This window comes from Psittacula echo (genome assembly GCF_963264785.1).
Source record: "Psittacula echo genome assembly, chromosome: 5".
In the NCBI taxonomy this organism is placed as follows: Eukaryota; Metazoa; Chordata; class Aves; order Psittaciformes; family Psittacidae; genus Psittacula; species Psittacula echo.
Genome location: NC_137739.1, coordinates 4,041,992 through 4,067,021, shown reverse-complemented (window position 1 = coordinate 4,067,021; position 25,030 = coordinate 4,041,992). Strand labels below are relative to the sequence as shown.

At 42.2% G+C, this 25,030-nt stretch overlaps 1 protein-coding gene across 1 annotated transcript in view; it reads left to right on the top strand.

Moving 5' to 3' along the window:
* The window catches only part of FOXK1 (forkhead box K1), a gene marked incomplete at its 5' end in the record, with an annotated part of 49,343 nt that overhangs the window by 5,732 nt on the left and 18,581 nt on the right, over positions 1-25,030 (top strand). Inside the window, one exon of the mRNA XM_080619561.1 lies at positions 20,780-20,977. Coding sequence (XP_080475687.1) covers positions 20,780-20,977 — 198 coding nt within the window. The remainder of the gene's footprint in view (positions 1-20,779; positions 20,978-25,030) is intronic.

Sequence of the window (25,030 nt, the reverse complement as noted above, 5' to 3'; positions counted from 1 at the left end):
GGTTCAAGTTGTGCTGGTGTAACTTCTTGTGTTAACAAACTCTCAATCATGACATGTACGCTTAGCTGACTGTGGGATTCTTCCAGTTGGTACTGATGTATGTTCATATAAATCTAGGGGATGAGTAAATGTGCGAGTCTTTGCTTTGATGAAAACAGGAATAAAAATGATGAGATCAATAGTAATTCATATCTCGGTTATTCTGGTGCCAGCTGTGTGAGTATCCTCACTGCGCAGTGTCTGTTTTGACTTCTGGCAACAAATCAAAATAATGCTTTTTTGCCTTTTTTTCTTTTTTTCTATCTCCCTTCCAGAAAATGGGACACGCAGCCTTGCACCGAATAACTGAAAGCATAAATGACAACCAGATTAATGGGATTGTTTTCTTTGTAAGCAAGCTCCTAGTAACTGTGCTGCCATAGCCCTTTGGCGTCAGAGCTCTTCTGTGGGATGCTAAATTCTCTTGCTCGGTGTTGCTGTTTCCTGGAGGAGTAGATGTGGCAACAGGATGTTGGTAAAGAACAGGAAACTACTTGAATTTGCTACTTATGCCATGCAAATGAAGTCCTGCTATTGGCCCATGTTAGTAATTAGTGTCTGCTATCAACAGAAGTGTTTGTAGCAACTGCAGAGAGTGGAGATTGGTGAGTGTGTTCAGCTGAGTGCTTGGGGGGCTGCACTCTGATACTGTGGGTAACAAAGGTGACACAAACTGGTTAGGTGCTTGTTAAACCACTGCTTGAGAGTTGACAGTTCCAGCTGAATTCCAGTCTTATTCAGGATGGCTCTCCACTGGCACTTGGATCCATATCAGTTCTTCTGACGTGCTAATTTACTTCTTGCTCTAATGTCTGAGCAGGCAGCGTCTGGGTGTTCTGCCATGGGGCAACATAACCCAAAATGCTTAGCAGACCAGACTTCTCCTTACTGCTGGTTAGATGTGGGATGAGCCAACTTTCCCTTCCCAAACCAAGTGGAAATGTGGTTTAAAAAAAGACAAGTCATGTGCTTTTGAGCTGGCAACATTAATGAAAAGGGAGAGGAATTATCTCATTTGCTTTTAGTACAGATTCTTTCCTCTTCTTTTTCTTAAAAGCAGCCCAAAGCACAGAAGCCTCTCTCGCATGTAGCCATAGCTAACACCAGCTTTGTTTATGTGTCTTCGGCTTAGTCCTCATGCGTCTGGGAGTTTCCTGAGGTTGCAGGTTCATGGATAGGAATCCACTTCAGGATTCCTACTTCAAAGAAAGAAAAGTGTGAAAGCAAAATATGCTGTAGATTTTAGTCTATAGTGTATTAGTCTATAGTGTGTAGACTTAGCCTACAGTGTATATTCTATAGTGTAGTTAAGGGCTTTGTTGTCTTACAATTGTATATGCCTAGGACAGGAAGCAAATGCCTGAAGAGCCCACTGAACTGTCTCCTGAATGTCGGCTATGAAAAAATGTCTTTTAAGGTACTTCCAGACTTGGTTAATTGACTAATTGCGAGTACAAATTATTGTGTGGTCTTAATGCATTCACTTCAGTCAATAATTCAGTATTAATCACTGAATAGTGTTTTCAAGTATTCAGAAGTCTCCCTATATCAGTTGACTGAAGACTCCTTATAAAAGCAGATTGATGAGATGCTTATAGAGCAGGTAAATCTCTCACTTAGGTAAATGCAAGTGACAATTTTTATGCAATAGTATATTCTTTGTTTTCATAGTCCAGACACAATTTTACTAATATCTATTCACTCTTGGCCACAAATGTTTTTTTCTGGTAATTCACCTCTTCAGTTTCTTCAGAACAGCTCAATAAAATGCATGCGTGCATTCTGCCTGCATGGCACTTAGTTTTTATGAAATACATATTTTATTGGACAGTAAAACATTTAAGAATCTTAATGGCCTAATTAATACTCTGCATGCACTTCTGTCTCGTGTGTTTTACTCTTCAGTATCGTACAGCTCCTTTTTTCCTGTCCTTGTGCATTTTTAATCATAAAAAACTCAAGCAGTCTTGAGAGAGCAGTCTATTAGAAGCCTATTCTTGGAATATTCAGCAACTCTTAAGATGTGATTGATAGTCCCTTCCCTCCCTGCCCAATCTATTTTTAGTCATTTAAAAGCGAGTTTAATTCCTTTGGTTGTCTGTTGTTGTGTATGTGTGACTGACTGTGGTGGTTTTCCTCCCTCCTTTAAGTGCCCCAGATACGTAATTTTCATGTTGCTCGAGGACATCTTGACAGTTTGGGAGAAATAAGGAAGAAATTAATTGGGAGCTCTGCCTTAGCTGAGGGAGCAAAGATGGACAGCCTTTGGTTCTGCTATACATATTCACACAATGTATACTGTGTGATTAGGGTAGGAGGATAAGTGAAAGATGACTTTAAGCACATTGTTACCACTTACTGTCCTGTTTCAAGAACCTTCTAGCATATGAGACTATATTAATGTACAAGTAGAAGCCACTCTTTGGATTGTGGATCTTTTAGAACAGAATGGGGAGACAAAAACACCTTGCAGAGGTGATATAAGCACTATCAAAAAGGGTGTTCTGCCCCTTCTCTCTGAAATACAACATTATAGCTGTACCCCGTTTTTCTGCTTTGTGCCACTTCAGAGAGCCTTGGAAAGTCTTCCCACACAGTTTTAATCTTCCATCTCCCTTAAGGCCACGTACAGAAGGCACCAGCACTTTGACTAAGCAGGACTGGACTCCCTGCAGAGCCAGTTTGTGCGCTTGCTAAAGGAATTGCTCTTGAGCAATTTAAGGCCTTTCCTCTCTCGAGGGCATAAGAACTATGGACTCTTAAATGCTTAAAATCCTGATTCTGTGGGAGGAGAAAAGGACGAGACACAGAAAGCAAATTTAGTTTCCACCTGGTGGGTAGACCAAAAACGTGTTTGCTTTTCATGCTCAGGTTGAGGCGTAGCCCAAACTCGTAAGGGTAGACTGTTGGTGTGGGAAATGAGCCAACAGCTATTCATTTATTGATCTTCTTTTTAATTGGTTGATGGCTGTGTAACGTGGTGTACCTTGGGCTGGCTGCCTGCCCACCATGCGTAAAGGGGTGTTGACTGTCAACAAGCCTGGCAATTGGGTGGCTTTGCCTCCTTCTCTCATGTCCATTCAGCTGTATAATTAGTATCTATTTCCTTCTACCATGGCTCCCTCAGACACTGTCTAATGAGACAAGTCATAATGAAACTGTTTTAACACTGGGAAGACCTGCAGAGAGAGTCAAAGGCTGGCACACGTCTTTCTTTATGGACTATTAAGGCAAGCACTGAAGTTTTCTTCAGGCACAAGGAATTCTTAGGAGAAAATTCCTAATACATATTGATTCAGTGAAAGTGTTGCCGGTGTTTTGGTTTTTTGTAATTTCATGTAAGCAAGGCATATGCAAACTGGATCTTAGAATAGGTGCAATCAAGTAGCTCAGACTTGCACATGTTCTGTTTACAGCTGAGCATCCCAGATCAGCACTTCACTGCCAACAGCCACTGAATGAACTTGGGAGACAAAAGTATTTTAATGGACAGTGATTTCAAATCTGAGGTCTCTCGGTAGCAAGCCGGAGCATCCTCTTCTCCAAGTGGTTCACAGCTTCTCAATTTCATCCTGCTTTGTGCTTCATAAGATAATACTGCAAATATGAGAATTCTCATTAAGAAGAACTGTAGCAGGGAAGGGCTAGAATCCTCTTCTAGCTGGTATTGCAAACTATGAAGCTTGTGTGAAGCTTCCAGGTAAGATACCTCTGTTAAAGAAAAATATTTCCCTAATTCTGTATTTTATACTGAAGCAAAGGAAGAGGAGCACGAGAATATGGCAGTAGTATGACAACATAACTCTCTAAAATTTCCTGATCTAAAGATAATGAAATCACTGTGGCAGCAACTTACGTATTTGCTGTTGTTTTGCAAGAGCCATTGTCGCTTTAGTTGGTTAAACTCCTTTCAAGGAAGAAACCCCTCAGCACAGTCCCATGTGCTGGCAGGATTTAAAATGCCTTAATAATCTTGGGATTGTTTTACACTGTTTGCAGTCTTAGCCATGTCCTGCTAAGTGGTCTTTCACAAGCCAGTCACGTAGATATTTTCCTCCTTCTGAATCACAGTATAATTATGTTCTTTTCGTCTCCTTTCGTAAGAAGGAACATTGTGCCTGAGATCCTCTTCTAACCTTTATTTTCAATGTCAGTGTTTTGGATGCCGCAGGTGGATGTCACTTGGTAGATATTTGTGTGAGAGATTCTCTGTGTTGCCCCAAACATTTATTTGGCTCTGAGTCTAGAAGATGTCAGCTTTTAAAACATGTAAATTACCCTCAGAGCTGCTTTTAAAACAGTAATCCTGGCTTCCTCTATTGGGTATTGAATGGATTGTGAAATGTCTTCAGAGGGAGTGGAACGGACCTGAGTGAACAGTTTGCAAAGTCTAACTCCATATGGATCGTTTTTTATAATGTACATAAATAGCACATTAGCTCTTTCACATCACTTTCTAAATGAACTGAACCAGCCTCAAAGGAGAATACATCATAGTCATGCTCTGCATGTTAGAGCCCTCTTAGAGAGCCTGACTGAATTCAAAGGTTAGTAACATCCCACACACAAGCTTTTTCTGGCATATGTCTGTGGGAATTAGGATCTTTTCCTGAGCTTTACTGAGGTTATTTTGTTTTGCACAGCCTTTGCTAATGTGTTTATAGGTAGCTCCTGAGCTTTGGAAGGGTAAGTCTTCTACGTGGCTTGTGAGACCTTTCAAGGAATTGGGCTGGCTCCTTGAAAGCATACCCTACAAAGATGAATGGCCCATTAGAAGAAAGTTGATGGCATTGCAGATGGGATTTACATGAGAATCAAGCTGCTCTAGTGTATCCAACAAAGATGCTGAGACAAGTGCCTCTCTGATGGTTATTAGGGGGTTTTATGAACTGGTCTTTTCAAACAGTTAGTTTCTCCTCTTTCTGCAGAGTTTAATAATTTCCCGAGGATCTGGATACTTGTAGTAATAAAGGAAGAGCATCCCCAAGAAGATGGAAGGTAGGATGAAAGCACGGATAGAATCGAAGTTTCATGTTGCCTGTGGGAGCCGTGGCCAGATTTCTGTGGTGAAAGAGGCAGGATCTGTGGTGAGCTGGAAATTCCATGGCCGTTGAGCAAAGTCTTAAAATGCCTGGTGTTGAGTTAGGTATGGAAATGAATAACTAGTGCTACTTGGAAAGGCCAAGTGTGGCACTGCAGTTAGTTCCGTGCTGTCACTACGTATTTAATTCTTGGTGTACTGCATAATTCCTTATTGAAAACAGAACTCTTTGTAGAAGCTGTTATAGGGAAGTTCCCCAGAGCGTGGGTGCAGGTGGGGCTTTTTCTTTGGCACTGAGGTAGGTGTTAATTGTGGTTTACGACTGAGAGAGAAACATACTTAGATGAGTGTTTCTGCCAAGATGGGCAAAGAAGGAAAATAGTTAATATTGACCTTTTTCATTTCAACAGAGATCAGTGGGAGCAGCAGAGACTTGGAAAGCCTCTCAGAAAAGCTCTTGGATTTCGCAGAAGTAGGGAAGGAGTGAGAGAGGCTGGTGGTAGCTGTGCTCTGCTGAGTCACTTCTTGTGGTCTCTGCTGTGGTAGAGTAGAAGCCATGCTTAGGCTCTTATCTTAAAGTTTGTCTGGAGGGGGGGAGACTCAGTGCGTCATAAATGGGGGCTAGGCAGCCTTCTCTGGTGCTGAAGTGCCAGATGTGTGTGTTACAGAGCCAGTATTGGCCTTTCTGTGACATATCTGGAAAAAAACCTGAATGTCAGACTGACTACTCACTGCCTGCTGCTGCCAGAATAGCCATGGTCCAGGGGTCTTGAAGCAGTCAGAGGCTACGTGTCATCCCAGGGGCTGGGAGCTGTGGTTTGGCAGTACTGCCCTGGGACTGGAGAAAGTGGGATGTGAGATGTCCTACAGGAAAGTGAGATAATTGTTCCTCTGATCCCTTGGCAAGGGCTGAGCAAAGCTTACTCCTGATCCACCATTGTATGTAGTGTCTGCCACATCAGTCTTACAGTGGAGAGTTTGCCACCGCCTCTTGAAGGGGGTAGGTGTAGGACAGGGGTGGTGACAGCACAATATAAAAGTGAGTATCATCCTGCTTTGTTTCATACAAGTTGCCTTTCGTTGTGTACTTGAATGAAGTTAGCGGGGCAGCAAGTTAGCATGGGGGTGGATGGAATAACCTTGCTTGTCACTGTGGTGTGTACTGTATTTTTTAATAGCATAAAACCGTGGCTGTTGTCAAGCACACACTTAAGAATATTTATCTCCACTGTTTTTTCTTTAAAGCTTCTGTTCCGCTCTATAGTTCTGTCAATTTGATGTACTTTAGGTTTGTTTAATGGGTATTATCTGGTAGGGTTGGGATTTTGTTTTGATTTGGCTTTTTCTTCCTTTGAAACGTCACGTAGGGGTCTGAATGGGGCTGATTTAAAACCAAACACTAGAATATGGTGGGTTTTTTTGCCAATGTTGCCTGAGTGGCAACTATATAAAATGTATTTCTGTGCCCTCCCTGAAATGCCAATGAAGAGTTCTCCAGGGCTTTGTAGAAATGCTGGCTTAAGATACATCTTCACTCTCTGTCAAAGCAGGAGTGACAAGTACGATGTTGATTCTTCTAAGATGGATACTGGCTTAACAGGACTGAAATGCTTGCTCTCATGGAGCCCATTTTAATGGTCTGTAGAGGCCAATAATGACTAGAACATGTTCAGAGTTATTTGAACTAGGTTTGAAGAGGTGCTTACTCTGTCACCCAGTCTAAACAGGTATCTAGCCCTGTGATGAATGCAGTTAAAACCCCAGGAGAGCTCCTATAGGTCCTAAATACACATTTACCTTGTAAGCAATGTTGGGCTGCACTCATGGAGAGACACAATGGATCCTGCTCCTGAGTTGATCTTCGTAGTGCTAGCATGCAAGATAAGCAGGACGAGAGGAGTTAATTTTAGCTTGATTAGCAACACAGAAGGGAATCGAGATGACTGCACTGTAAATGGCAGTGGGATGAAATCAATGAGGGTAATTTATTTCCATGCATCTAAGTGGGTGTTCTAGGCAGTTTAATTTTGCCTTTTTTCTGTTTGTTTTAGAGAACCAAGAATGTTAATGCATTTAGTCCTTGAAATCCTTCTGTGGTTGCAGTTCTGGATACTTGAATGTTGTTGCATAGTGGTTGTTTTCAATGAACACCAGGTGCTCATATTCTGTTCCTTAGCAGTTCCTTGTTTCTCTGCTCGCTGGTACCTGGTTCAGCAGCATGTGATTCTCAATACTGGACTCTGTTTATTCCTACTCACCATTGTTTATATTTGGGAGCACGTTCAAAACTGTTTATGATTAAACATTGCTCAAACAGCCAGGTACAGACTTATTGACATAAAGGAGGCTGGGAGGAGGGAGTAGCTGGCTGGTCATCGGTATCTACCTCCATCAGATAGTGAAGTTGTACATGTGTCTGTGCAATGGCTGCAGTGTGACAGACAGGCTGCTGCTCGAAACCACAGTACCAATGGTCTGATACTCGTCAGCAGTCTTTTTTCCTTTGGATGGTACAGTAAAAGCGCAAGCAGGGGAACGTATGTAGGTGATACTTGAGGTTGTGAAAGCATCCCATGGTTCTTGAGCAGGGGACCACTGCTTTTCACTTGGTGGCAAGGGCTTGCATGCCTTTGAGGAGAGAGCTCAGGCTTTGAAACATGCTAATAGGGTTATGACCTACAGGAGTTTTAACATGGATGCTTTCAAATAAGACTTGTACTCTTTAAAGGACAGTGGTGTTATGGAAGGCAAGGAGGTTCAAAATAGAAGAACAGGAGGGGAGCACAGAAATACCAGCATTAGAAAGAAGGTAAATTCATTGAAAAACCCAGGCAAATAAAAAACCCATTATTTTTTTCCTGAAGCTAAACCCATCTGTTTCCTGGCCCCTTTTAGCAACATAGAGACCAGAAGGGTTAAATTGCTATTTGGCTTTTAAAGGAGCCTAGATGTAGCCTGTTGGGTTTTGTTTGTTTATTTTAAAATCACAGATACTGATAATTTTCAGTCTTTAGGAAAAAATTAAAATGCAATGTTGACAGTCTCCTAAAGAATTTAACAGATTGATCAGCCCAACATGGAGAAGGATTTTTGCAGTTATAAGACTTGCTGATAAAAGTGAGATACACACAAATGTTGCACATAATTTAATAAGTAAATACTTTTTGGCTGGTAAAGAAGTGGTTCATAGGATCTAGACCTCTACAGGCTGGAATCCCCGATTAGAGCAGCAGGGTACACAGGCTGCTGTGTGCACTGTAGAGTCTCTTAACTCTCGTTATTTTTATGTATACAACCACACACACAACAAAATAACATAATAGGCTTGCTGTGTGTTACAGATGATATCAGGCATCTGCAGTGCTGATAGCGAAACTTTCTGCTGCTGGCAGCCAACCTCATTTAAATAGAGGCATCGTCTGTTCTTCGTGCCAGCCCACTTCTTCAGTGGCAGAGTTTCATAGCAAGGTTTTTATATGTCAAGCCACTCGTTGTGACACTTAAAACACCTCCCTATTCCCAAACTGAAAAATAAACAGCAGCTTTATGGTTAATTTTAGACTTTAAGGACAGCTCACTAAATGTTCTCTGCAGGTAAGTAGATGTTGACATCCCTGGGAATGCAACTGCAGGTTTTCTCCATTTGTTATACTTAGAGGCATGGTAAATGAGATAGGCTTTGACTGGCAAAGTGGTGTTGGGTTAGGACGTGGCTTACCAGATGACACACAGCAAAAAGTTTACTGTGTCTTAACAGTTTGCTCGGAGACATGAAGTTGTTTATAGTAAGGACTACACAGGAGAACAGAGCAGCTTCTGTAATGGTGTGGTAGAAGTGGGGCCAGGATTCGCCCTCAGGAGACTTGAATATACGAAAAACCAATCAGACCAAGAAAAGCCCAAGCAATATTGATTAGAAGATGGATGTCACCGATGCCACAGATTGATTTATATTGATGTAAAATCACATCTGATTTTTGTGGGTGTAGGTAAGACCTTCTAGACTCATATGTTCAGCACATTGGCAGACTTGAGTTAGATCTTGCGATGCTTTGGACTGGCTGTACTCCAGGTAATCTGCCCTATGTGCTGCTGAGCTGCAGCTTGCTTGTTTTTAAAGGAATAGGAGCACTCAGGAGGGAAAGAGGAATTTGTCTTCTGATAGCAAGCCCTGTGCCCAGCACTCCTGGTTTGGAGTGAATGGCATATTTTGAAGCTGACGCCAATGTTTTGAAATGTGAAGCTAAGTGAGGTACAATTACAGCACCACCTCTGTGTTTCTCTGGGCCTGGTGGATGGGCACCATGTTGTCTTGGCATGCATATTGAAAAGGTGTTTTGGGTGGTGGGCTTTAACAGAGTCCCTGATCAAAGAACCAAAACTCTGGTTTAATGGTATATGTTATAAAAGCCTGTTAATTATATTATGCCAAAGTTTGGTTTCTGAGATAATCTTGCCTAAGCTTGGTTTCTGAGATAATCTTATGCATTTATAATCCATGTGGAAATAATTGTTAGATTTTTCTGGATTAATTTTAATATAACTTGGTATTTTCTATGTTTTAAATAAGTGAAAGAATCCTTAGGTATGGTTTGACCAGTGTTCCTCTGGGTTTGTAAGTGAGTGGTGATAATGATGCAGTTTCAAGAATATCCTTCAGCTTTCTTGCAGGCATTAAAGTCAATGAAAAGACACTGCTAACTGGCTTACAGTGCAGAAGTTTCAGCAAGGTTAGCTTTGAAACTGCACATTCTTGGCCCTTTGCACACTGATAGTTTTCTGGAAGAGATTGGAGCAGCTTCAGGTAGGGGTTTTTTGCATCGGACTGGGCAGGATTACTGCAAGACCCATTCTGCAAAGCTGGGGGTAGTAGAAAGAGGAAAAGACTTGTCCATAATGTGAATTTCCTAGGCATGGTGGTGACTTCAGAAGTAACCTCCTACCATTCCTGCTGGCTCTCCATGAGCTGATTGGAACTCCCTTCTCAGCAGTTGCAGTGATTTCTTTCCTGTTCTCCTATGAGATGCTCTTGTGATACTTTGTGAATTTATTCCCTGACCTTGTTGTGGTATTTCATTACACTGAAAAAATGGCAACTACAATATCTTACATGGACTGTTTTTTTTGCTTTTCTGCTCTGTGCTTTACTCCTCAAAGGGGAGAATCTGGAAGTGAAGCTGTGCTTGATGTCTCAGTGATTTCCAAAGAGTAAAATCAGAATATTACTAAAGACACATAAGGGATGTAAAAATAAAAAGACAGCTCTTGATTCTTCACTACTAATTCTTCAGTGTGAAACAGCATTGAATGCTCTCACTTGCATGAAAAATTAACTGTTTCTGTCAGCTGTGTTGCTTGATTTATCAGTTTGCTCTGTGACAGCAATTAAAAGGCTTCCTAGGTAAGAAATGGTAGGGAAGATGTGTAGAATACAGTGATTGTTGAAGTTTCACAGCATGGTATCACAGTGCAAACTTTCCTGAAGCTTTTGCTTTTTAACATCTGGCTGTTGGAGCCTCAGGAAGTGCTCATCTTCTCCTGTGCGCTTTTAAAGGTGTATATATATATTATATATATATATATATATGAACCAAATCAGCATTTTGTTGGTTTTAGGGTTGGGTTTCTGCTATCTCTTCCTTTTTAGCCTTCCTGATCAGCCTGGGGGTGTTTATACTCTTCCCCCTCCACCACCTGCTTGGCTCAGTTTCACTCACTGCCTTTTCCTGGGATGGGCAGCAGTGGGATGGGCAGCAGCCGAGACCTTGCCCTTCATCAGCATTGCGAGGTGGGATGTCTGTGGAGAATGGAAGCACTGAAGAGACAAAAATAACCTGTGTGTATGTGTGTGTGTGCATGGTGCTGGCAGGGAGAGGAATCCCAGGGTTTGCTCAAACTTTCCTGTGAACATTGCTGTCTTCAAAGGAGTTTGCTAAAATACCTATTTGAGAATCTGCCTGTGTGTGGAAGTGTTTCTCAGTGTGTTTGAACCTTGATGAAATGGCATAAAGGGAAGCCCTGTGCAACTGAGCTCAACAGAAACATTCATTACAGCTAATTTACTTAGTGCTTTTAAGAGGCATAGCTATTCATAAGTTGTGGTTTTGCCTGATGCTGCTGGTAGTATTTGTTTTAAATAGATACACTTGCCTGCACACGCTCTTTGCCCATCTGAAATCTTGTCTGGCTGTGTTGGAGACCTCATTTTAAACATAGTAATATGCAGTGTTAGGCAAATCCCAGTGCAACCTGTGGTGCCTTTCATTAAGGGAAAAAATCCTTTACCGTGTGTACAGGTTCAGCTTAACAGCATCAAGGAGCATAAGGAAAAGGTTTGTCTGTGACAAAGAGAAATGGCATTTTTAACTATTTCTGAAGCATTTTCCTTGTTCAGCCATCTTGGATAATCAGTGAATAAACTCTGGAAGCACAAAGGTACTAATCTTTGCAGGGCCTGTGTATCCCATCTGAGATGGCCACAAACCCACTCCTGCAGATGTGACCTGCCAGTTGCTATGGGAGAATTGCCATGGGTACAGGGCCGCAGGAAGCATTTGTTGGAATGCAGACAGCATTTTAAAGTCTTTGTTCGGTCCTCTAGCATACAGCTGCGTGACTTAGGGTTTGAAATCATTAAGCTGAATCCCGAAATACCATTTTTCTGTTTCAGGAGCTTCTGAAGATTTCCAGCCTTAGAGCATCATCATAGTGGCTGGTGTGATTTACCTGATAAAGGCCAGAGCTTTTCTCAGGATGAATGAATTGCATTTCATTTTCTGAAAGGAGAAGGCAGTGTTTGGATCATGTGATGTTAAATCTGAGTCTGTGGTTACATACTCTGGGGGTTTTATAATCTATTATAAATCTGCGACCTTTTTGCTGGTTCCTCCTTTCCTTCCTCTACTTGATCCTTGTCCCCTCTGCCTCCTTTGTGTTAGTGCCTGTGTTGCCATGTGGATGGCAAGATAAGGGATCTGATCTTCCTGACAACTTAATCCCAACAAAAAAAAGAAGTGAATTATTATTTCAGCTACCTGGTTTGACTTGCTGTGCAGTGGTCTGGACAGTACCATTGACATGAGGGTGACATTGAGAGGATAAGGCTGAGGGAATGGGATGGTGGTGGGGGGTAAAGGAAATGCTTCTTAAAGCAGAGAAACGGATTTAGACTGTGTTAAAATAAATCTGCATGAGATTGAGGGGCACAATTGATATCTCTTTAGGGAGATTATTTCTAAGGCAGAGAAATACCAGTAGGCTGGCCATGTGAGCCTGAAAATGTTACCCAGTTGTCCAGTTACTCATCCCAGCAGGTCAGGGTGACCATGGAAAGAGGAAGATTTCCAGCTAACTTGGATGTATTTCAAAGGAAGGACAGAAAATCCTTCCAGTAATCTGGGATTACAGGCTAGTCAATATTAATTCCACTGAGTTCGGTATGAGGAATTCTCAATTATTTCTTTGTGAGTTTGCCTTTACTAAAATCAGGTTTACATTAGCTCTAGTACAGGTGTGATACCTAAGAAGTGGTGCATGCCAGGGACCCCAGTACACTCAAGTTGAGCTACTTGGGCATGTGGCATAACAGGTGAATGCTGATACTTCTTCTGGAAAGATACCTAGCAGAAGAAAACAACTAATGAAGTAGAAGCGAGACCACTCTTGAATTCAAGTAATTATTTCAAACCTGAGCTCGCTCAGATGTGCACACAGACAGATTTGGTTCAGTCTCAGCTGATACATGTACTTCTTTGTATATCTGCAATGTCAAGCATGACAGCGTATATTAAATAGATTGTGTTACAAAGCATGCAGGGTGAGTGATTTGTGAGCTCAGGGTAACTGTGAGGTTAGAAACCAGTCCTGATCTAAACTCATATTGTGGCTAACGGAATAATTACAACTAAACATTTCAATGGGTCGCTCTGTCTCTTCAGCAGTGATGGAGATCTCTATAGTCCTTTATTTGCAGATTATCTCGGTACTTTCTAAACCAAATTCTCCTTCACATATGTTAAAAACACTAAGGGGGACTTTTATGGCTTTTCCTCTAATTAAACAATAGTGGATAATACCAGAGGCATTTTCTCAGGGAGCTCTGCAGTTTATTTCCTTGTCCTGCTGCTGTCTGGCAACGTACTTGCCTTGCTTGTCTTCTGATTGAGCTGATTCATTACAGGAAGAACAAATGTGGATTCTGGGCTTCACCATTTACTTGCAGACCCTTTGTTTGTCTCTTCATGAATGCAAGAAATGATTTTACCAACCATCCGGTAGGCCTTCAGTAAGATTTTGGTGTTAAATCTGGTCAGATCAGGAGAGCAACTGAAAGGGAAATAGCAAATGCTGAAAACTCGGTACTTTAAGACTGCGGTAACCTCTAAAATGAACCAAGCACTCTTAAAAACCTGGCAGTTCTGCTGCCTGTGTCTCCTAGCCTAAAGAGATGTGTGAAGAAAAGAATTATATTGACTCTTAAATTGCCATGGTGATAGGTACATGCTTGTTTTGTAATGTGTGTTTAGACTGAAGAGAATAAAATGCATTTGTCTTCATTCCTCCAGACTTCCTTCTGTAGTCTCAGTGCAATCAACTTTTTCATTTGGAATGCAGACAGCACTAGCCAAGTGGATGATATAACTGTTTTCTTATTGGTGTTGCTTACAAAGTGTTATTTAAGGGGGAAAAAAAGAAATCTAGGGTAGGGAATGGAACAGGAAATGTTGGATGATTTTTATTATAAAGGAGAGGTGAATATACCTAATTTCCTGTGACAGCTCACACAGCTTTCAGAGCTTGTTGTACAGTTTTATGACATCCATTCAAACTAATACTAATCTGAATTCACTTGTGATTGAGAGGTGGTTTTGTTACCTAGGCTTTTGCCCACTTTGCTGCTTCAGGCAGCTCTAGTTCCAGCAAAATAATCATTTTGAGCACAATGCTTCTGATGATTATTCCCATTGGGGAATAAGGGTCTGATGTAGTCGTGTGAAGACTGGAAAAGAGTCTTGGTTATTTTAGCTATGAAAATGGAGGGGAAGCCTTCTAAATATTCTGCAGTTGAAGTGTTTTGGTTTGTGCTGGATAATGAGTGAGGCTTGCTGTAAGAAAGCCAAAGTTCTGAAGAGCATTGCTCTCCCTGGGCAGAGTGCAGCATCACAAAGCAGCAAACCTGGGTCAATAAATGTTCCCAGCTCAGCTGTTTTGCAGCGGCCACAGCAATTATCAGAGCCTTGTTTTTGAAGAAATGTGAATCTGAGGCAGTTGTGCCTTGTCTCAGTTTGCTTATCTCTCTGTGGGCAGACCTTCAGGGCTTAGATACGTGTTCAGTTAAGTGAGGCAAACTCTTATCTTTTTCATATTGGGTGCACTGGTGCCTAAATTTTCCCAGTCAGTCTTTTATGTTGTCTAAAGCACCTCTTTTCAGATTGCTTCAAAGTATTATAGAAAAACTTAATGGGAACTTGATTTTTCATAGATGCAGGCATGTGGTTCTTCCCTTAGCTGATCACAGAAGATGAAGAAAACCAGTTACAGGAGGAAATTGGGGCACTTCTCTGTAATGGCTGCTGCAGACCTTACCTGTACATTGATCATGGCCTGAAATTTAGGTATTTATCCTGCACATTGACTGGAAGGATGAGAAGTATCCACTCTGCCCTTTGGTAAAATCATGTCAGGTACCTTGAAATAACTGGTAATGGTAATAGCCTGACAAAGATGATTGATGCCAAATTCTCACTTGTGCTGAGAAACACAGTGTTTTATGGTGTTCTTCTGGGTGTACTATATGTAATTAACACAAACCAGATTGGTTTCAGAAGTTACAGGGGACAGAGAAACAGCTGTTGTGTGGGGCTGGTTTGGGATTTTCTTCTATTACAGGGGCTTCTGAGAGCATATTTGATCAAATTTTAGCTAGTAATAACACAGTTCTGTTTCATCATGACATGTGCTGATGTAATTAGATCTCTGGCTGCCATCTTTGCTAAATCCAAGGTATTTGCTGATTGTAGAGATAACTGCCTCATCCTCAACAGTTGGGCTGGTGTCCCGTTTCATCATAGAACCACAGAATCATTTAGGTTGGAAAAGACCATCAGCCCAGCACTGCCAATTTCACTCCTAAACCATGTCCTCAAGTGCCATACCTACTCGTCTTTTAAACGCTTTCAGGGATGGTGTGTCCACCACTGCCCTGGGCAGCCTATTCCAATGCTTGACAACCCTCTTGGTGAAGAAGCTTTTCCTAATACCCAATCTAAACCTCCCCTGGTTGCAACTGAAGCCATCTCCTCTTGTCCTATTGCTCGGGAGAAAAAAAATCACAACACCCACCACACTACAACCTCCTTTCAGGTCCTTGTAGAGAATGATAAGGTCCCCTCTGAGCCTTCTTTACACCAGACTAAACAATCCCAGTTTTCCTCATCACACTTGTGCTCTTGAACCTTCATCAGCTCTGTTGCCTTTCTCTGAACCTGCTCCAGCACCTCAATACCTCTTGTAGTGCGGGGCCCAGACACAGGATTCAAGATGCAGCCTCACCAATGCCGTACACAGGGGAACAGTCACCTCCCTAATCCTTCTAGCCATGCTATTGCCGATACAGAGTGGCAGAGAGAAAGATTTAGCTACTGAGAGTCGGAGCTTGAGGTAACAGCATCTGCATGTTTAAAAAGTGGAAGTTGCAGCAAAGGCAGGCAGTCATGCTTAACCTCTTTAGACTTAAACCTGGGGCCTTTTTTTACTGTTTCAAATTGCAAAAAGTGTTATTTTTAACAATGCGCTTCCTATAATATTTCTTGCTCAACCTGCATCTTGGCCCTGTTTAACACAGATGCTACTGGTGTATTTCTACCCACGGCGTTCAGGAATAACAGGATTTCATGAATTATGGCAAGATAAAGTAGGCAAAGATGGTACCAACTTGCTGATGACAGCTCGTGTGTAACAGTCTTCCAACTTACTTTTCTGGTATTCCCTTTTGCATAATAAACTGGAATGATGTTTATATATAGCATACAATATTATATATTCTGTTTATATATATTACATAATATATATCAATACCATTCTAGGGTTTATATATACATTTTTGTATATATAATTTTTTAATAATGTTTCACCTTGGCTTTTTCACGATTTGTCTTCTCCATTTTGACACTGTGCTTTTTCCACAGTGTAAATGTAACAACATAAATGCAGCCCAGTTTCCTGTCTTCTTTTAAAATCTTTAAATAGCCTTTTCTTGCTCTTATGCAGCAGATCTTTGCAGAAGTCATTTGGTGTCGAACAGCGCTCAGGGTGCTCTAACAAAGAAATCGGTGACTGTAACAGCTTCTGTTGAACGTGGTACTGTGTTTTGGCAAACACATCTCCTTTTCCTTTGCATCTGTGAGTAAAAGGCACTTCGAGGAGGGGGAGAACATGTCTGGTTTTCACAGTCATGCAGGGTATGAAATCATTTTGTTGGTGTTTTTTCACCTAACCATTTTTCTGCTTTAGGGGTGGCTGTTTATGTAAAGTCTACCATTTCCTAGCACTTCATTTTCAGACCGTATGTAGATGAGATGCTTGTGGTCACTGTCACTGGTTCACCACATGAAGGATGCCTAGTAGCACGGGTGCTGTGTTGTCTCTGCAAGGAGCTCATCCAGGAGACTCTTGGAAAATCTGTCCTGCTTAAAACAAACAAAAGTCTAGCAACATCTTTTGTATCACTGTAACCGTATGTGGCATGTGCACTCCTTCCCTTCCCCTTGGTCCCCTGTGTACATACAGCATGCATTCAGTGAGTGCTCATGGAGTCTATGAACTGTGATCTTTCACAGTAATGTAATGTAAGAAGGCAAGAATTGTTTCTGTGCAGCTCATGGAGGTCGGGGTTTATGTGTGTGTGTGTGTGTTTAGTTTTAACACAGCTGAAAGAAAGCTTTCTATTCTCAGTGATTCAGGGCATCCTGGAGAAATGGGAATCCTTTCCCCTAAGGAATTGATGTATGCAACACACTGTAACTGTATGAGTACCACCCAGATGGTTTATATGGTCGGGGGTTGCAGGATGTACCTTTCTGTAGCAGGTAATCAAGTAAAACTCAGCAGTTCTGGAACTGAAGCAGGTTGCTTCCTGCCTGTACCAAGACCAGGAGATTTTGCAGACCATTAACTTACCCCTCTAATTAGCTGGAAATTTCAGAGGTATTTTAGAATTGCCTCTTGGGCACCCTTGGAAATACAGGTTAACTTCATTATGCTTTTTATGTTGAGTCTAGTCTGTACTTCTGGTTTGATCTTCTCATGATGGAAGTGTTAAGCAGTAGTAGTAATTGCTCTGCATCTTTGATAGGAATCATGCAACATGAATCAAATAGTATAAGTCATTTTAAATAATTCAAAATACATACAGTAATCTTAGAACCACAGACTGATTTGGGTTGGAAGGGACCTTAAAGATTATCTAGTTCCTGCCACTGGCAGGGACATCTTAAGGAATGCATGCTTAGTTCTGCTTGGGCTGTCTGTCTTGTCTTGCTTATCTTCTGTTAGAAGTATAGTTCTCATAGGCTTAAATCCTGCACTAATGTGCCTCTCTCCTAAACAGGCCTGCCTGATATAATTTGAGTTATCCTCTTTTGGCCTGAAAGAGGTTAATTAAGGGAACAATTAGAAAAGCTCATTAAAACTGCATTCGGGTTCAGTGTAATAAAAAGTGAGCTTCCTGTGACAAGATGATTCAGAAATCATGCTTTTGTGCTTTCTCATTGACACAGTTCCCCAGCGTGAGCGCATCTATGCTGACCTGAGGCAGTGTCTTGGGCTGTGCCATTGTCACTGTTTGCCTTACTGTGGTGGTTGTGGTAGAGACTGGCACCTTCTCACCCCTGAGGGCAGGGAGGAGTTCTGCAGGAATTTACCATCTATTTTACATTGCATTTCCATTTCTTGGGTCCCAGGTTTTTACAGCAGTAAAAGTATAAATCAGATAAATGACTCCCTCCTTGGCTTTGCAGGCAGTGTCAATACTGGAAGCCAGCAGAGATGAGCCTGCAGAAGCGTTCTGAAGTTGTGAGCACCCATGCATATATCCGCACTGATTTTTCTGGGGCTGGTTCCTTACAAAATGGCTATATATGTGCCAGCAAGCATAATCTGTGCAAGCGAGTTGTATGTCCTGGGTTGTGCTTCAGTGGATTGGGAAGCCTGTCTTTCTAAAAATGAAATCACAGCAGGCAGCAAATTGTTTGCTTGTGTAGTCAGCCCAGCCCAGCCTCCCTGTTTCTCTTCGTTCCAGTCTGAGATTGTGGGTAAGTCACATGCCTGAATCGGATAGCTTAGGGGAGGCTCTCAAGGAAAAGCAGCAGTAGATGGGCTTTGTGAGCACATTTACTGGTTAGCTTACACTTCATGTCTCAGGTTGACTCACGGTTTTGGAAAAGTAACAGATTTTCTTAAGATTGCTGGTACACGCAGACTGATGGGACTGTCTCACAGTGTTTTGGGTGCAGGTATCACTTTCTTATCTAACCTTGTTTCAGCATCAGAGTATTGTAGAGTTGAGGAGCTAGTTGCACCATTACCTGAAAGCAGTAACATGTAGATGTGGATCTTGCATTACCGGGTCCTTCTGAACAGTAAGATTTCAGTGGCAGTAGGATAAAGCTCCTTACTTGTGTGAAGCTGCAGTGGGGATGTTCTGCCCTCAACAGTGCTGCAGAACTGCCTGAGGGCTCCGTGCAGTCAGGCCTGTTGAGATCAGCAGCAGGCTGGGATTGCACTGAACACTGTTAAACAAGGACTGATTTGTCCTTGACTCAGATGTTGAAAAATGCTGAGCACCAGGTGTTACAGCAGAGAATTCCATCGCTCTGTGAAGGCAAGCTCAGCTTTTCCCCAGCGAGGGCTTGAGAAGTGATGAAACTTTGCTCATACTGGTATTGAGCCTCAGTACACGTGGTGCTTATTGCAAATTTATATATTCTCTACTCTTTAAGTAAATTGATGTTACAGTATGAAAGCGCAGAATCCAGAGAGTGATTCAACAGTCTTGTTTCAGGTTCATCTCAGTAAGTGTGCCTGCTGCTGGCAAGACACTGCAAAAACACTACTGTTTGGAATTGTGCGTCTGTATTGAGTCTGCAGGGACCCGTGTTTAGAAGGGTTAGATAAACACAATTAGGCTGCATTGCCAGCAATGATGTTCTTATTTAATGCATTAAAGAGTGCAAGTGGCAGGACCTCTGAAGTGAATTAAATGCAGTGCAAACTCCTGCTGTATATAGCAGAGCCATAGTGAGCCCAAGCCGCTGAATGCTGAGCCAGGTCATTTGAGAGATGAGGTGGGAGTTGGGAATGAGCTTCTTATGCCTGAATGATAATTTTACACTCTTCACAGCAGGCTTCTGAACATTACCGTACAGCAGAACTAGCTTGTGCAGAAGAACCAAGAGCAAAAGAGTGTGTTTGTAGAGCTGCAATAGGATGTTTCTCTGCATTTCTGTCGATAGCATTAAGATAGTCACAAATACAGATTTATTTGCTTGCCACCTTTTCCTGTTACCTGGCAGCATTCAATAATGCAGCACCATTAGCATTATTGAATCTAGCACAGGCAGTGCTAGAACAACACTGCCTGTGTCCCTTCGTTTCTTTCTGTAGGCAAAATGCTGGAGGCCAGCACAATTACTGTGCTCTGAGGGCCTTTCCCACAGTGAAACCTGGTTTTTATTTCCTGCTTCTTTAACCTTAGTATCAGTGAAGTGATCCCTGGAAAGCTTGTATTGATTGCACATGATTGTCTAATTAAAGTGCAATAAGAAGAATTGCAGAGCACTCACTCTTACAGCCCTGCACCTATTGTAGGTGCTATAAATTAGAAAGCTTTCTGTTCAAATATGGAAAATGTCAGTGCTTGTTTCCTTTTGAGTTTCCCAGCATCTCCTGAAGGCCACACTTCGAGATGTGTGATTTTGTTTGTATCGGTTTTCCCTACATAACAATTGGAAAGAAGTGTTACTTGGAAAAGAAATCAGGCCCTATAGGCTTGCAGGGACCCTGTTCTGACCCTGTTTGCTATAACCCATGTTGTTCTAAAGGGAGGCACTCGTAAATGAACGTATTTTAATCTGAATCCTGATAGATGATCCTTTAGCATCATTTGCAGAGATATAAATGGCTATTAGTTATACAATACATAGAGGCCAGTCTTTAAATAGTGCTGCTTGGTCTTACCTGGAGGCTGTTTGTTGCGCTGTCTGGATTTTATAGCTCTGGTATTCAGTGTTGCTTGTGGTTTAATACTTTCTAGTAACTTGTATCTTCCTGAGTTATGTGCAGGGAGCTAATAAAAGATGAATCCTAGTCCTTGATATAGCAGGAACCCAAGAGTTTGTCACTATAAGTTCTGCATGTTGCTTAGTCATTGATTGAATACATGGCCTTGGGGAAATCACTTAACTTACTCAAACCTTCAGCTTGCATCTAATCACTCGGTGATACATGACACTATGATACAGAGATCTATGAATGATCAGTGATTCTGCACAGGACGCTAAGCAGAAAGATGCTATAGAGAATGGTGGACTTCTGTGCTATGAATGATTTAATGAATTAATGGTTCACCAATTGCATGCGGAAACACTTAAGCATATTCATTCTTATGTGTGAAACTGACTTTTCCCTTTCTTTCCTTTACAGATGTACTTTCCGATTCCCTAGCACGGTTATAAAGATTCAGTTCACATCTTTATACCATAAAGAGGAAGCAAAAGAGGAAGCCTCATCACCTCCCCTTCGGCCACTTTACCCTCAAATATCGCCTCTGAAGATCCACATCCCGGAGCCGGATCTCCGGAGTGTGGTCAGTCCCCTCCCATCCCCCACAGGCACTATCAGGTAAGATGTTAACTATCCAAAGTGTGTTCTCTGACATCAGTCTGTCAGCCCTCTTTCGTTTGGTATACTTGGTGCATGAGGTACCCCATTAAAAATAGCTAGTTCAGAAAAATCTGCTGTTCAGAATGAGGGGAGACTGCTAAAAACTGTGTTATGGTAGCTGGAAATAGGCACAAGGGTTTTGTTTAAGAGCTTGCAGGGTTCAGGGGGGGAACTTAAGTGTTAGTTTCACACTATAGTGTTACTAGTCTATCTTTGGCAACGGAATTAGAAATATCTATCAAGAGCTACCTATACGCCTGGAGAAGAGAAAGCAGGCAAATACTTTCTATGTTAGGACCGCCTGTTTTATTTTTATCTCAATAATATTCTGTTGTTGCTGGGTGGTGCTGGTGTTATCTGAAGTTAGGGACAAGGGTGGCCATTGGCACGTGGTTTCCTGGGAATAGAAGGAAATGGGGGTAGGATGCTGACCATGTACTGAGGGGCTGTAGCAATCTGAATATACATCTGTGTGAGCATCCTGTTTTGTAAATTATCTCATTCATGAACATGCAGTGGAAATAACCTGACCATTGAGTTACTGTCTGGAATATTTTTCTTTCTCAGCAAAGAATTGATGCTATGGAGTTGCAGTTTAATCTCTTTTTAACGTTAAAGCTGCTGCCTGAAGTGTAATAAATTTTATAAAGTAAAACAGACTCCTGGTATAGGATGATTCATGAGAGGTTTAAAACTTGCGGGCCTCGGAATAGCAAAGAGTGTACCTGGTAACAGTAATAGCCTTTGGTTTGTTTTCTTGTCTGGGCATCTATAAAAAGATGTAATACACAAACATCTTCTGACAGCACTAATTCAGTGAATAGTATTCAAATATATGTGGCTGAAAACGACTTCAGTGTCACAATGAAGCCAGTTTGGGTTTGCATAGATCTGCAGGCGCTTGCTTGTTTGGGTTTTTCTGCCTGTCTTGCAGAGCTGCACAGATGTGCAGTGCAGATATTCTAGAAAGAGGGGGCTGGAGGTAGCTGTGGTTTTAGTCCTCTGTTCAGGCACTGCTTTTAGTTTATATTTAACCTTCTCTTTTTAGATGAAGCTTGTTGCTGGGAGGGGAGGGGGATGGTTTCTTTGCCAACATATGGTAGTTAGTTTCCATTCAGTCATCTTGCGCAAAGCAGCAGCACAGTGTGGTTTCTGTTACTAACACAGGCTGTATCTTTTGACTCTGGCATATGCCTGCAACTGATATTTGACTCCCCGAGAATGTTTCTTTTGCATAAGGAGAAAGTGGAAATGGTAGTGTTGAATTGTGCTCAGCCCCTAACAGAGTGTTTACTAAGAATGATTAATGATTGCATCCGTTTGTCTTGAGCAGAAGCTAATCCAGCCAAGTCTTCAGAAAACCTCAAAAGACATCTGAGGTTTCACTTGCCAAACCCCTTTCATTTCCGAGTTCCTCTTGCAGAGGAGGGGCTGACACATTTGTAAACATCTCTGCTCGGCCCCTTCAACCATCCCCTCTCCCCCGGCAGGGTCTTGCAGCTCTTACACTCTGTGGGCCAGGCGCTGGGAAGTGATTTGGGTGTTTCTGCAGCAGAAAGGGAATGCTCTCCAGGGAGCACGTAGCCATGCATTCTGGCTTTCAGGGCAGCTCTCTGCCGTCTTGGTGGCTTTGCAGTGGTGGGTGAGGCTGCCACAGTGTCCTATGCCTTTTCCCAGGGGCAGGGCTGGCGGGGGCTCAGCATGGGACCCGTACTCCCATGGCTGGCTCTGGGAGGAGGTTTCAGAGCTGGGCTCTCCTCCCTCTCCCCCTTCTAGTATTTACTTTCCTAATTTGGTGCGTTTGCCTCGCTCCTCCCTGATTGGCCCATGGAAAATTATTGCAGTTTGGAAATCCTGGGCAGGGTGAAATTTCCTTTTTGGAAAGCTGCTCCTGGCCCCTTTTCCTGCCTCCGCCCCAGTGCGGGGCAGGGGCTGTACCTGCGCTTCCAGCGCCGGCTCCAGCCCTGCCCTCCTGACCCGCAGCCCTGCTCTGCTCTGCCTCCCTGTTTACATTGCAGCTTGCTGCCCTGCGGGTTCTCCCCCTGCAAGCTTCTGGGGCATTTTTTTTCCAGCCTATTTATTTTCCCTCTGCAAAGCGCACGCCTCGAGAGGGAATGAGCTTTGGTTAAACAAAACCCAGCCGGCCACCCTCAGCAGCTTTGCAAGGCAAGATTCCTGCTTACTCCTAGGGAGAAATGCATCCACTGTTTTCTTAGCTAGGTGTTTCCTCTGCAGGAGGGGCCGTTTGGAGATGTGGTTTGAATGCTGTTGTACAGCTTTAAGGGAAAATGTTGGCTGGCAGCGTGCTGTGAGGCTTGCACACAGGCATGGCTTCTTTCTTCCTGCTTTGAGTTCAGAATTCCTTTTAAAAAAAAAGACAGACATGCCTGTTCCAAAAAGGAAGAGGCCACTGTGGTTGTAAGAAGTCAGTAGAAGCAGCCTGCCATTTTACACAATGTAAGAAAGGGCAGGGTAGCACCAGTTCTCTGTAGATTCAAGGCATTGAAAAGCTGTGTGAAAACCACACGTACTGTGGTTAAATTCAGCTCTGCCTGTTGGGACATATAAATGATTCACAATTGGAGGTGTTAAGGGGACAATCTTCTGATACATGGCATTAAGGTTGTGTAGCTTGCATTTGGAGGATCCTCTCTGGGTGACACTGGTGACATGAAGTTCCTCGCCTATGCTACAAACACTTCGCTTTGCTGGGTTTTGCTGTAAGGCCACAATATCTACTTGAATGTGACTCCATGTGTATGTTGCAGTCTAGTCCCCAGAGTAGCTCGTGCTTGGATTATAAAGAGATCCACAGAGACAAGATGGGATGTAGGAACCTATTCCTGGTCTCAAAGTCATGCTGAGTTGGAGTTCAGATTTACAGTGTTTAGTTTGCTGTTTATTATCTTCAGTTGGTGTTAATGACCCTGTAGTAGTAACACAACACGGTTTTCCACAAAGCATCTCTCCAGCACTGTACCTCAGGGTTGGGGTATTTATGCAAATGAAATTATTTCTCTATGCATGCTTCCCTGTTCTAAATAGCAATTATGTTCTCACTGATCTATATATATTTAAAAAGCTGCAACAAAGAAGTACTAAATGCTGCACTATGGAGGTCAGTATTCATATTTTACAGCTGCTACTTCTGGCTTATCCCTGCACCAAAATGATTGTGGGCTTGAACACTCTGTTTTGTGCTTGTTTGATTTTTCACTGGAAGGGCATGGATAGTTAGCTCACGTACAGTCTTTATCAGTAAAAGAAATAATGGTGGCATGTAGGAGGAAGAGCCCTTAGAGCCCTGTGAGAACCACACTGCTTGAGAAGTGTCTGGTGAGGTTCTGTGTTGATGCTACACTGGTACATGTTTGTGTGTGCACCCAAATTTGTATTTTAACTGTTAGTACTTAATGTACTTGCCCATGTTCCACCATTACTAGAAGGGTCGATATCTAGTTTACAATGAAATTAATGGTATGAATAATGAATGTTCAGCTGGCATCCTTCTGCTCTCTTCTCTTATAAGCTTGATTAGTAAACCAGAAGATGTGCGCTGAATTGCCATGGTTTCATAAGCTATACTCTTTAAACTCTTTACTCATTATTTCATTTTTTCCTTACTTCCACTAGGCAAAATCAGTTCAGTAATGTATCACATGCTCTGGTAGTGGATTACTTGGTGCTAATTGCAGTTATCTTGGCTTAGCCACCAACTTGTTCTGTGGCCTTTAACAGGTCATTTAAATTCATTGCCTGATTTTTATGCATCTATAGCCTAATTACTATTTTCCAAGAGTGTGTAGTAGATAAATTATATATTGAGCTTTTATTCTGTAAAGCATGACGGAAGAGTGTGTGAGCCATGTTATGGTAAATGCGCAAATGCTGGCTCTGTTTTGATTCAGGCTTGGCTTAGGAAAAGGGAGTGCATTTTAATAGGCTCCAGGACAGCCATACAACACTGCTTCAGATCACATGGGATTTACTCTGAACTTGCACATTTCCTCT